We start from the raw sequence: 12,941 nt of genomic DNA, 5'->3' as shown, positions 1-12,941 counted from the left end.
TAGGGATAGCCACAGCTCAAAGATACTGGCATCGTCAGGGGAATCCAGCGAAGCTGTTGAATCGAAAAGCACTTCGGGGTCTGGCTTCGAGGCGCGACCAAGAAGGAAACATAGCCTAAAGCGCATCTGTCTTCAAAATGCAGCTTAGGCAGCGTTTGGAACTGGAGCTTCAGACAGACAGGTTGCTTTGATCGCTTCTGCTCTGGCGAGACTCATAACGCCAGAGGACAAAAATCTTGGTGTTGACAGATCTAAGGTACGAAGAGGAAAAGATAAACTGGGTGAGAAGATCCAGAAAGAAAAGGCTCACCTAGGCCGGGCGATTACAAGTATCTACTTCGACGGAAAAAAATGATGCAACTCTTGTGCAAGAAAAAATTAACCTCAAACTACGAAGACGAGAGGTTACAGAAAAGCATATCACAGTCCTATCGGAGCCCGGTTCAGAATACTTGGGTCATGCCACACCTAAATCAGGCACTGGCAAGGATATTGCCTACTCTATATTGAAGCTTTTAGAGAAGAACCAGTACGACGTGTCAAGTCTTGAGGCAGTCGGCAGCGATGGTGAACCCACAAACACAGGATGGGATAACGGCGTGATACGTCAGATACAAAAATCCCTAGGAAAGGAACTGCAGCATCTCATTTGCCTTCTTCATACCAACGAGTTGCCATTTCGACACCTGGTTATCGAATTGGATGTTGGGACGACCGAACCCAACGTTTTTTCCCATCGGAAAGAAATTAAAAGATTGTGAACGTTCACCGATCGTCTCCTTTACACTCATTCCCGTTGAATGTGTGTCCAAAATGGAAAAACCAGATAGTTTACTCAGCGGCCGGAAATTTTCTCTTTGAAATGTGTAAGGCTGTTGCTACAGGAATGTGTACTACCGATCTAGAAAACAGAAAATCAGGACCATTATCACATTCACGATGGCTTACACTGGTCTGTAGGAATCTTCGCCACTACATTAGTACTGATAAACCTAGTTCAAGTTTGTGTCTACTTTGCCAGTACGTTGTTAAAATATACCCTCCCGCCTGGTTTTCAATACGGCGAAATCCTTCGTGCGAAATGGGCGCCATGCATCCGTTTAGCATAGTTAAGCTATTACGTTTTCTACCAGAAAATCTACAACACATAGTTCATTCTGTTCTACAAACAAACGGATACTACGCTCATCATGGAAACCTGCTGATAGCGATGACAGCAGATGAAAATCCTCATATTCGAACGTTAGGCTGGAGAAGGATAAAAAAAAGTGCCGCTGCTAGAAGACTCCGAGATCAAGCCGCTCACGTGACTTCATTGTTCCGAAATTAAACTTTACAGCTGAAAATTACTACGACATGATTAATTGGCCTAAATGTGTAAGTGAGCCGCCAATCACACGAAACATAACGGATCAGCAGCTTGAAGAAAATATCCGAACTTCAGCTACTCTAACAACAACATTCCCTTGCCATAATCAAGCTGTGGAACGCACAGCGAAGCTGGTGTCTGAGGCAGCGTCGAAAAAGTGCGACCAGAACGCAAGAGATATCTACGTTAGAGCCAAACTGAAGTCTAGAACAAGAATGCCCCGATTCGAGACCAAGAAGAACTACGAGACCTAAGGTCAAATGTCAACGTATGCAAACTGGGTAGGTGGGTGGGCGGAACTCGATGTGCAACCACCTCCCCGTGGTGAGTTCTGGGTTAGTTTGCGTACAGAGCAAAATAAGCCAAGAGCTGTACAAAGAAAATCGTGTTATATCAAGGGCTATGCCTATAATCATCGATAACGTGACATTACAAACAAAATCTGGACATTAATTCCAACAATTGAGCTAATGTGGCTGTACTTTCACTCATAAACATTTTAAAATTATTTACTGGCATTACTACAAGTTTCTTTTAATAAAATAATTGAATTATAGCCATCAGGTAACTCTAAAAACGACCACAAATAGCTTTTCTCTCATTGGTGTTGTGCGTGTTGCCTTACCAAACACTTAAAAACTTTATGTCCGTTGGGGCGGGGTAAGAGGTTGTTTAAAAAAAAATTTAAAACTCAGTAATGGCACCTTTTCCGCACTAACCGTCATCGAATTTCCAACAAAAGTGCAAAACGCTCCACCCTACTGCCGATATTTAGGCACTTAAAATAAGAAACAGCCAAAAATCAGTAAAACAGAAACTAAAATAAGGCACATAAAATAGCCAAAATAGTCACAACATACATCAGAAGTATTTTCAAGAACTATATGAATATTTGCATACACTTACTGAGAAAGAAAGATAGTTAATTGAATTGAAATGAATTTTATTGCGTTCAATGACCATTTACATTGGCTGATTGCTATATGGTGTAGAACATGTCAATGATGTTATAAAAAAAAATATTCATTTTATTGTAAAAACATAACTACTTTTACAATATCTTCTAGGTGATAGAAAAACATGAAAAAATGTGGTTTACTTGGAAGGATTATTAAGATACATCCCACCCATACAGCATTTTCTTTTTTACAAAGTAGAGAAAAATGTAATGTGTACAAGAATTACATTTACGACTTAGCAGAACCTAGATCAGTTTGCAAGTATTCCTCCACACTATAATAGCAGTGGTTTAACAACAGAGTATCTACTGACTTTTTGAAACTTTCATGTTTGGAAAGAGATTTAATTTGAATAGGCAAAGAGTTAAAGAGTTGTATGCAATTGTTTTCGAGAACAAAGTGGTATTATGAAGAGAAGTTTGGAGATGTGACTTCGTTCTCGTATTATATTCAGGTTTATCTGAATTCTTTTTGTACAGTTCTTGTTTCTTGTAGGCCAAAAGTAATGTTTCGTATATATACAAGGAAGGAAGTGGAAGAATATTTAGGTCTTTGAATAGCGTTCTGCAAGAAGTATAATATTAAGTATTAGTGATTATTCTTATCAATTTCTTTTGGAGTATAAAAACTTTCTTAAATTCAGTGGACGAACCCCAAAAGGCTATTCCATATTTGATTTTACTGTGGAACAGTACATGGTAAGCTGTAAGTACTGCTTTTCTACTTAAAATGGGAACAAGTGATCTTATTAGGAAACTTACAGAGGATAATTCATGACATAATTTTGGAATATGTTGAGACCAGGACAAATTATTATCTATCAGAAGACCAAGAAACTTGACTGTTCGTTTGGCTTTGTTGTTTTCTCTTCTATTTGAAATACTGCACACAGAACTACAAGTGCATCATAGAAAATTTGAAACATTTACGTGCATCAAATGCGTTAATATGTATAAATTTCGTTTTTGTCACTGATGCGCAGCATTTTCAACCCTAGAGAACGATCGAAAATAAAAAATGGGTCATTTGAGACATATAAATGCATTGTGGTTTAAGATTACTCAATTGATGCAGATTTTTGCATCGGTACTGATACATTTCTTCTTGATGTAAGCGTCACCTGTCGTGTTTTGTTTGAAGCTAGTCTCCAGCACTTACTGCGCATGCTCGACTGGTTTTCGTGGTGTTGTGGAGCGAATTCTGACTTGTTATTGTGTGTGTTCGTTTGTCTAGTGCTGGAGAGAACTGCTAAGAAAAACAAAGGTAAGTGTATATTAAAATACGATATTATTGTGTTAGGTAGTGGAAGTATGTAGTTATTAAGAAACAGTACCGTTAGCAAAACAAAAATAGCAACAAGAAAAGAGACAAAGACATAAGGGATTCTCAGAAGGAACTCGTTTCCTGTACAAATCCACAAAGGAGTGAACAAATATTTAGGTTAACTACAGTACATACTGTATGCTGAAAGGGATCTCACTTGCTTGTGATTCATTTCCAAGGACTGAAAAAAAAAATCACTTGACAAAAATCATAGTATAAACACACCAGTAATTCGTGACGACTGCATGCAAGTGACTCATGCTACCGATTTCGAAAATAATTTCAGCTTTAAAGCGAAAATGGTGCTGGCTGCTTGGTTCTCATTAAATATATCCGATGCATGCGTGAACTCCGAACCGCTGTTATTATTATTATTATTATTATTATTATTATTATTATTATTATTATTATTATTATTATTATTATTATTAATAATAATAATAATAATAATAATAATAATAATAATAATAATAATAATAATAATAATTCTTATTAGGGGAAGGTTGATTATTTAGAAAAACTGCATTTAGCTCGCATAAGTTGTTACTCCTGCACCAAGGGCGCCGATCCTGGAGGTTTAGTGGTCTGGGACCCCCAAAGTTGAAATGGCCCTCTAACGAGGGGGGCCAAATTGCTAAGTTGAAGCAGGTTCTCCTATTTCTACAGTACATGGTCATTCATTTTTCCTTTCTATTAATGCATATCTTTCATAGGGCCCTCCAAAGTTACACAGAAAACGGCGCCCTTGTCCTGCACATACCAATAGTAGAGTATCTACTAAAAGTCACACATGGTCACGTAATTGTGATGTTTTGGTTAGAGTATCGGGCCAAAAGCCCCGATTTCGTGATATTGAAGTAAATATTGACAAAACACGGGTATGGAACCTTAGTTTTATTTCAATTTGTTATTGCTACACTTATGGACCTTTATATAGCTTTTTGTTTATACTTGTTATTGTTAATTTTATATTCTATGTTATATAGTTTCAGTGTAAAATGGCTTTCTTGCTGTATCTGGAACTTTGGCAAATAAATAAATAAATAAATAAATAAATAAATAAATATGCCTCCCCCTACTATTGAGAAGGAAATAAATTGAAGGTTAAAAACAGTAGCACAGCATTAACCCTTATATATATATCGTATATGTTTATACGTTAGGCTTGTATTTTCATTATTCGATTTAAAAAGCACTAATAAAGCTTTTTTTCTAGAGTGGAAGCGTTCTAGAACACGTTACGTATGGTTTTACGTCTTTCTGGGTCGAAACATAGGGTGTGATACGTCATAACTTAAAACTAAAGAATGTTTTGTTAGGCCTATTTTTACTATTTTTTGAGTTACTTACTTTTGCACCTATAACAAAAATTCCCTTTTTCTCGATTTTCCCGCTCAGATACTCGACGGAGACATGCGAATTGTACCGTTTCAAAGGCTGTTCTATTCTGAAGAGAATGAGGTACGAACCATAATCCTAGTATAAATAAGGATGTCTCAGGAATTTTTTACCTCAGATCTTGTTTTAAACGGGAATTTATGGTACTGTGGGCATATTATATTTGGCGGGCTTACTCTTACACCTAGAAGATTGATATTTTGCACATACATTTAGTGTACTCCTTAGTATTCTACAGATATATTTCAGATCTCTGCGGTGCCCCAAGTTGTGTTCAAACGGGTAAAAAGGTTTTAAAAAGGGATATTTTAATAAATCCCTTTATCGAGATTTTCCCGCCTCAGATACATGATGAAGACATGTGATTGGTAACGTTAGAAAGTACTTTTCATTCTGAAGAGAAAGAGGTACGAACCATGATCCTAGGGTAAATAGGGATGTCTAGAAAATTTCCCGTTTTATGCGGGAATTTGGGGTATTGTGGGGATATTCTTAGCACATGTGTTAATATATATATATATATATATATATATATATATATATATATATATATATATTTACCTTACTGTTCTAAATAGAAGCTTGAAATTTTGTAGACCTATTCACTATGCCCTTAAAATTTTTCAGTTGATTTTGAGATCTGTGTGTTAACACTGGTTGTAGGGGTCCAGAAATGCTAAAAAAAAAAAAAAAAGGATATTTTAACAAAAATCCCATTTATTGCAATTTTTCCCGCCTCAGATACATGACGGAAACATATGAATGGTACCGTTTGAAAGACTATTCTATTCTGATGAGAATGAAGTGTAAAACATGACCCTAGGATGTCTCAGAAAATTTTTATATTACATCCGAATCTTTTTGAGTCATCTGGGCCACTGTGGGGAGGTTCTTAGCTGATTGGTAATTTGTTTCTCCCATCCTTACTATTCAAGATAGAAGCTTGAAATTTTGTACACACGTTTCGTACACCATTTAGTATTTTTCAGTTTATTTTGAGATCTGTGTGTTAACACAGGGTGTTCCGGAGAGACCCAAAATAGAAAAACAGGGATTTTTCTACCAAAAGCCTTATTTTTTCCCTCAAACTTTCCGTTTCAGGGACATGATAGGGAAATGTGAATGGTGCCGTTTTAACACAGCGTATAATAAGGAAAGGAAATTTCAAATGTAATTTCTGGTATCACTATCAGGTTAACTTTTCAGAGGTTAACAGGATTTTCCACTAGTGTTATGTTCTTCCAATGAATTCAATTTGATTATGAGATTTAAACTGACTGTTACTACTTTTTTTAATTAAAATTCGTAGTTTCATGAATGGGAAATGAAAGAAACATAACTCAGCATGCCAGAAGGCTACTTATGATGTGTCAGTAGAGACAAGAGACACACCTACTAGAAAACATGTTACAGGCTAAACCAGTAACGTCTTAGTTACTGTTCCATTTTCAGTTTTTTTATATATATATAGAACATGCGTCGTGTACTTACGTAACATCCTATATTACTGAGAAAGTAAACCTGATAGCGAAATTGTGATTTCAGATTTGAATTTAACATGGTAAATTACTATAGACCTACAGACTTTTATCCCAGAAATATAACTTTTTTAGAATATTGTAATTATACATCACAAGAACAGTTTTCATATGTTTGTACCTAATTCGAAACGTCCACGTATTTGTCCGTTTGCAAAATATATCTTTAATAATTAAAAACAGGGAAATGTAAGTGAACAATTCTTTCAGATGATTTTAAAATGAAACTTTGGATGTCTTCCCGTTTGGCCTTTTCCCGTTTCGCCTTGTGCTTGTTTTCATTACTTCAGGCTATGATGCTAAGATAGTATATGCTAATTTGATTGTAAGGCGAAACAGGAATTCCCGTTTGCCCTTTCCATTTCGCCTTACATCAGCGAAGGGGATTTTCAAGTTATGATAGGGAAATTTAGTGTCATTTTGGAAAACATTTGTAATGCTAGTAGTATTTACGTTTGAACGAACAGAATAACGTATAATCAAAGCAAGTATTCTGAATTTTGTGTTTTCTGCGTCACTGTTTAAAAAATTGCTCATGTAGCCTTGTATTTGTACCTCACATATGAAGAAGAGAGCGTCGGAAGAACGAACATCAACAATTACTAAGACATATAGGTAAGTATAGGTAAGTATATATAATAGTTGTAATAAGGTATAAGTAATTTTGACACTGAAGCTTTTCTGCATGTTTCTAATATTTATTCTTGCAACTTCTCCAAAAGTTATTTTAGAACTTTAGATGTGGAACTTTTCTTAAATGGCATCCTAGCTAGCACACAAATACATAGTCCATTTTTTATTTATAGTGTAACACAATTAACCGGTCGTAGTTAAGCAATATTCCGTCTGCCTTTACTTTCTCGAGGGAAAGTACGACTTTTTTTTTTTTTTTTTTTTTTTTTTTTTTTTTTTGCTGTTGATGTTTAAAATGAATTTATTTTCTTCTCTCCAAGAAGAAGATTGCTAAGGGAAATTACTGTGGTGAAACTGCATCTGTTGTCCCTATTTTTGGTGCCGTCAAACACTCTATATAACGTACGAGCATGAACCGGGCACCACTATCGCAAAGATTGAGTAAATTGAATGTGGAAGGATCGTGGAGCAAAACGCAGGACGGCAAAAACTTTTATTGGGGGATGAAGGCGATGACATCAGTAGAATTCTTGTAAGTTATATTTTAGTAATCAAGAAAATAGTTTATCATTTCTTACGTTTTTTTTTTAAATCGTGAAAATATGGTATGACAATAGTAATAGGAGTAAGAATATTAATATTAAAGCATTTTCTTTAGAATGTCTGTGTTATTTATTCTAGTCTTTCTATCTTCAACAGGTTTTCGGCGATATTGGAACTTTGGAAATTATGTGTCAGTGCGACAGGATTGTAATGGATGGGACACTTAAGACTGTAACTCTCCTTTTCTCCCAAATGTACATCCTGCACGGAAAATATTTCGGCCAGGTATTTGTTCTCCTCTTCTGCATATTGCCCAGTAAAAAGCAAGAGACACATGTAGGATTACTGGAGGTAATCAGGGAAGAAGCTGAGAAATTTGGATTGCGTTTCAAATTGAAAGAAGTTTCTATTGATCTTAAGAAAGTAGCAATCAATGCTATAAATACAGTATTTCCTGGTTAAAATCACAGGATGTTCCTTCCACTTTTCTCAGTCAGTTTGGAGGAAGGTTCAGCAGTTAGAACTTTCTCAATTGTACAAAGAGAACACTGAAGTAAAAAGATGGATTCGACATGCTGCAGCACTGCCTCTGGTACCAACTTCCCATTTAGATGTAGTGTTTGTACGTTTGCAAGAAGATGCGCCTGACGTTCTATGTAAGGAGGAGTTCCATGGTTATCTTATAGACACTTGGCTTGATGATGGTGACACGTTATTTTCTCTGTAAGTATGTTTTCTTTCCTACATAAATAGATGGCGTTTAGTGCAAGTTGTTTTTTATTATTAAATAATTAATTAAGCTATTCCGAGCACTCTACAGTATAGCATTTTTTTCCATTAACACCTCATGTAAAGTGTAATATAGATTTTCTTGCGACGTACATGTATTGAAGATTATACATTCCTGATTTGTAAGTTATCAAAAGAACACATTCTTTTGCTTTGCAAAAGAAATAAATTAGGTTCACCCAAAATTTTGCCGTCGACTTTCCAACGTAGATTCTCCTGCAATCCTTTGAATTTTTAATGTGCTAATGATGTATTTTTACCTATTTGCAGTGACTTGTGGAATCACTTTGAAAACGATCAAGAACAAATGACTAACAATGCAGGACAGTGGCACGTCAAATTACGAAGAAAGGCATCAAGGGATCACTTAGACATACATTCTTTCATTGAATTAATGAAAGACAGGCAACGTGAAAATGAAAGATTGCGAGTACTTCTTCAAGTGGGTTATTAGAAAACACTTAGAAAGCTAAAGTAGAGACGGTTTGACGGCAGGATTCACCGCCTAAAAGATAGACTTAAGAACAGTGAAATTGATGTAATTTCATATACTGATGCTGTTTCATATTACATCCACATAGAAACTTGATATGCTATTTCGGGTGTGATAATAAAATTTATGTTCTTCTAAGATATTTGAGTTTAATTTGTCTGGAATAGAAGAGACGTTGCAGTTGAGAATAAGATAAATCCCTCTTTGTTACAGAAACATACTGAAAATTCCCTTGTATGTTATAAGGTCAAGCAGGACAAGGCCAAACGGGAATTCCCTTTCCGCCTTAAGATAACATCCTTATCGGTTGTATGGCAAAATGTTTTGAGGGCATAAGGCGAAACGGGCATAAATTAGTATACTAAAATATATTATAAAAAAGCGATAGAAAGATTCAAAGAACATAGACATACAAAGTTTGATTTATAATCTGAGTTGGTAGTTTCCACTTTTTTTTTTTTTTTTTTTTTTAATACTCTGTAAAGTTTTGTGTTTCCCATCGCTAGATTTGCTATCGGTACGATTTTTCTAACATTGACCCATGTTCTTTTATTTTACCAAAGATAATTTGGGATTTTAGCTTTAGTGAAAATGGCAAAACTGCTCTTGTAGAGCAACCTGTAAAAAAAAAAAAAAAAAAAAAAAAACTATGTACCTAGGTATAATAAATTGAGTTCTTTTCCTTTTTTGACTTGTAAGATATACTATTTGAAGGCCTTATTTTTGTAACTATTTTCTCATAATGGTTGTGACATAGTTTAGATGGATCTCATAAATTAAGTGGCCTAAATTGTATATTGCACATCTGATATACAGGGTTGTCAAGGGTGTGAAAACGATGGAATAAATTTACAACACTACCAAAATTATGAAATCGAGGTTTATTAGTGTGATGCATGACAGAGTGAAAATATTCCACTTTACATGAGAGCCTCTGCGACCATTTTGGAAGGTATCATACTGGATTTTAATTAACCCTCGAAGCCCCAAGGGGGGGGGTGCACGTGCACCCTAACTTCAAATTTTTATGCACAATTCTTTTGTGTGTTTTAGCAGAAATGTATGCATTTAGGACATTGCTTTTGTAAGTGTCACGTTTCTTCGAGAAAACTTTCAGAACATTTCAGCAAAGAATTAGACTTGGAATATTTAGTTTTGTTAGTGGGGTGCAGTTGCACCCCCCGTTGGTGCTTAACGTTTGTTGTTTTTATTTCTTCCCTTTTGAGATTTCTGAGTTGCAAACACTGATCACAGTTCTGATTTTGTGAACGCTATTATATAGTAACACTTGGCGATAGCGTTTTGTTCTACTTTGATCTAAGTTCAATTGTTTTAACCATAGATGTCATTGTTGTGTAATCTGTTTTTTGTCTTTTGCCGCATCTGACGAAGTTGTATTCTTTTGCTGTTTAGTGCTCAGTGCTGAAGGTTAGTACTTGACTTTGAACCGTGCGTTGTGATGTCTCAGAAACGAAAACGAAGCCCAGTTGCTTCAACTTCTAGTGCATCGGGTTGTAGTCTCACAGAAAATGAAATCCTGAGATACCTTGACGACGAGGACTACGACGATTCAGTGTTTGCACTTTCAGAATCAGGTACTGAAGAAGACTATTTGCAAAGTGAAGAAGAATGTGCTTACATCCTTTGTGGATCATCTAGTGACAGTGAAGGTGAAAAAACAGACCATATTAGCAGTTTTATGACAGCAAAATCTGGTGAGAAGTGGTTTAGGGAGCCGTTTACACAGAGAAGATATAAAGCGCATAACGTATTACACCAGAAACGTGGCCTTACACAACACAGTGTTTCCGTGACTCAAATCGACAAATCATTCAAGCTTTTTATTTCAGATCAAATTATTGATATTATTGTGATTGAGACACACAGATAAACAGTTTCAGTATTTGATAAATGGAACGAACATCACCCTGAAAATATTCGTACCTGGCAACCAACAAAGAAGACAGAAATAACGGCTTACATTGGTTTGTTGATTACTGCAGGAGCTTTGAAAGCTAAGAAAGAAGCAGTCAAGATGTTGTGGACGAGTGATCTTGCATATTGTCGAGCGATATTTTCAGCGATAATATCAAAGAACAGATTTGTTGCTTTGACATTTTTCCTTCGATTTGACAATTTAGAAACAAGGGAAGAACGACGAGCTGTAGACAAAACAGCTCCCGTAAAGGATATTTTTGAAATATTCGCTGAGAATTGCAGGAAAAACATGAATCCGGGACCACATCTCTGGGTTGATGAACAACTTGTAGGGTTTAGGAGGAAGGCTCCGGTAAGAGTGTATATGAAGAATAAGCCAGATAAATATGGCATAAAACACTCGGTGCTTGCTGAGAACGAAATCCCGCATGCACACAATATACAACTTTATGCTGGGAAGATAGCAGAGAAGGCTGAGAAAGATCAAGGGAAATGAGTAGTTCTAGAACTTGTAAGCCATCTGCAAGGTGGTTATGGCATAACAACAGATAATTTCTTCAGAAGCAAGCCCTATTGGAGAACAATGCCCTATTGGAGAAGAACCTTACATTGTGTGGGACCATAAGAAAAAACGAAACTGACATTCCATCGGAGATTTTACCAAACATACGAAGAGAAATATACTCAAGTGTATTTGGCTTAACTGAGAAACATACACTTGTGTCGTATGTACCAGCCAAGAATCGAGCTGTTGTTCTTCTATCAACGGAACTTCACGACGCGAAGATATCTGAAGGTTTAGAAAGGAAGCCCGAAATAATCCTCTGTTACAATGATACAAAGGGAGGCGTCGATACAATAGACAAAACGTGCAAAGAATTTTCTACCAAACGGAAAACCAAGCGATGGCCTATGACAATATTCTCCAATATGCTAGACATTGGCGCTATAAATGCTTTCCAGTATGGGTGACAAAATTCCCCGAGTGGGAGTTACAGAGAAAGGACAGGCGCAGAATATTCCTCTTGTCGTTAGGGAAAATGTTGCTTTTGCCTCAAATTGAAAAACGGAAACAAATTACTCATTCTTTCTGCAAACATTCTGTTTTTTACTAGTTTTGGCCCCCTTCTGTCCGACATAACCCAAAATATGAAGCTTGGACATTGCGTTAAATAAGGAATAAATATTTTAATATGGGGTGCGCTTCCACCCCACCTTGGTGCTTAACGTAATTTTTTAACCTTGGGGCTACGAGGGTTAATTCCGTGAAATGGGAACTTTACGATCCGATACTATTGTTGAAATAAGATGTGATTTCGTAACGATATTATGGTAGTTTCCTCTCTGCTTGTTTGCATCCTGAACAAAATTATGATCATAAATTTACAATGACAAGTTTTTGTATATGTTCTAAACCAGTGGTGTCCAATTATAATGAGCCTGAGGGCCATAACCGTCTTTGCTAACAAGGTGAAGGGCCGCAGCTAATAATAATAATAATAATAATAATAATAATAATAATAATAATAATAATAATAATAATAATAATAATAATAATAATAATAATAATAATAGTAATAATAATAATAATAATAATAATAATAATAATAATAATAATAATAATAATAATAATAATAATAATAATGATAATATACTACAAAAGAAAAATATAAAAATGTATTTGAAATATTACATTCAATGTGACAAATGAGGGTGACTAGGAGAGTTTACAAGGGCTGGGATATCTACATCCAATCCTGTTGTTGCGAGCCGCAGAAGATGTGAAAGAGAAGAATCTCCAAGGCAGCTTCTGAAGCGGTTCTTCACAATTTTCATGGTGAATTGGTATGGTTGGTTTGGTTTGGTTAATTGAAGTCAGGGTGGATTGATTTAAATCAGTCTGATTTAAATCACGATTTTAATCAAGATTTAAATCACTTGATTTTTTAAATAAAAAT

At 35.6% G+C, this 12,941-nt stretch overlaps 1 protein-coding gene across 1 annotated transcript; it reads left to right on the top strand.

The window, feature by feature from the left end:
• Window positions 1–11,080: 11,080 nt before the first annotated feature.
• Window positions 11,081–11,479, top strand: LOC145679310 (uncharacterized). The gene has a single exon (XM_081749897.1). It carries the CDS (start codon window positions 11,081–11,083, stop codon window positions 11,477–11,479), a length of 399 nt encoding a protein of 132 aa, XP_081606023.1.
• The last annotated feature ends 1,462 nt before the right edge of the window (window positions 11,480–12,941 follow it).

Source organism: Thermobia domestica, chromosome 2, assembly GCF_964235325.1.
Source record: "Thermobia domestica chromosome 2, izTheDome1.hap1.1, whole genome shotgun sequence".
NCBI lineage: Eukaryota > Metazoa > Arthropoda > Insecta > Zygentoma > Lepismatidae > Thermobia > Thermobia domestica.
This window is presented reverse-complemented; position numbering and strand designations above follow the sequence as displayed.

What these genes read in the sequence shown, in the direction of transcription:
- LOC145679310 (XM_081749897.1), top strand. Translation starts at nt 11,081, where the DNA reads ATGTTGTGGACGAGTGATCTTGCATATTGTCGAGCGATATTTTCAGCG.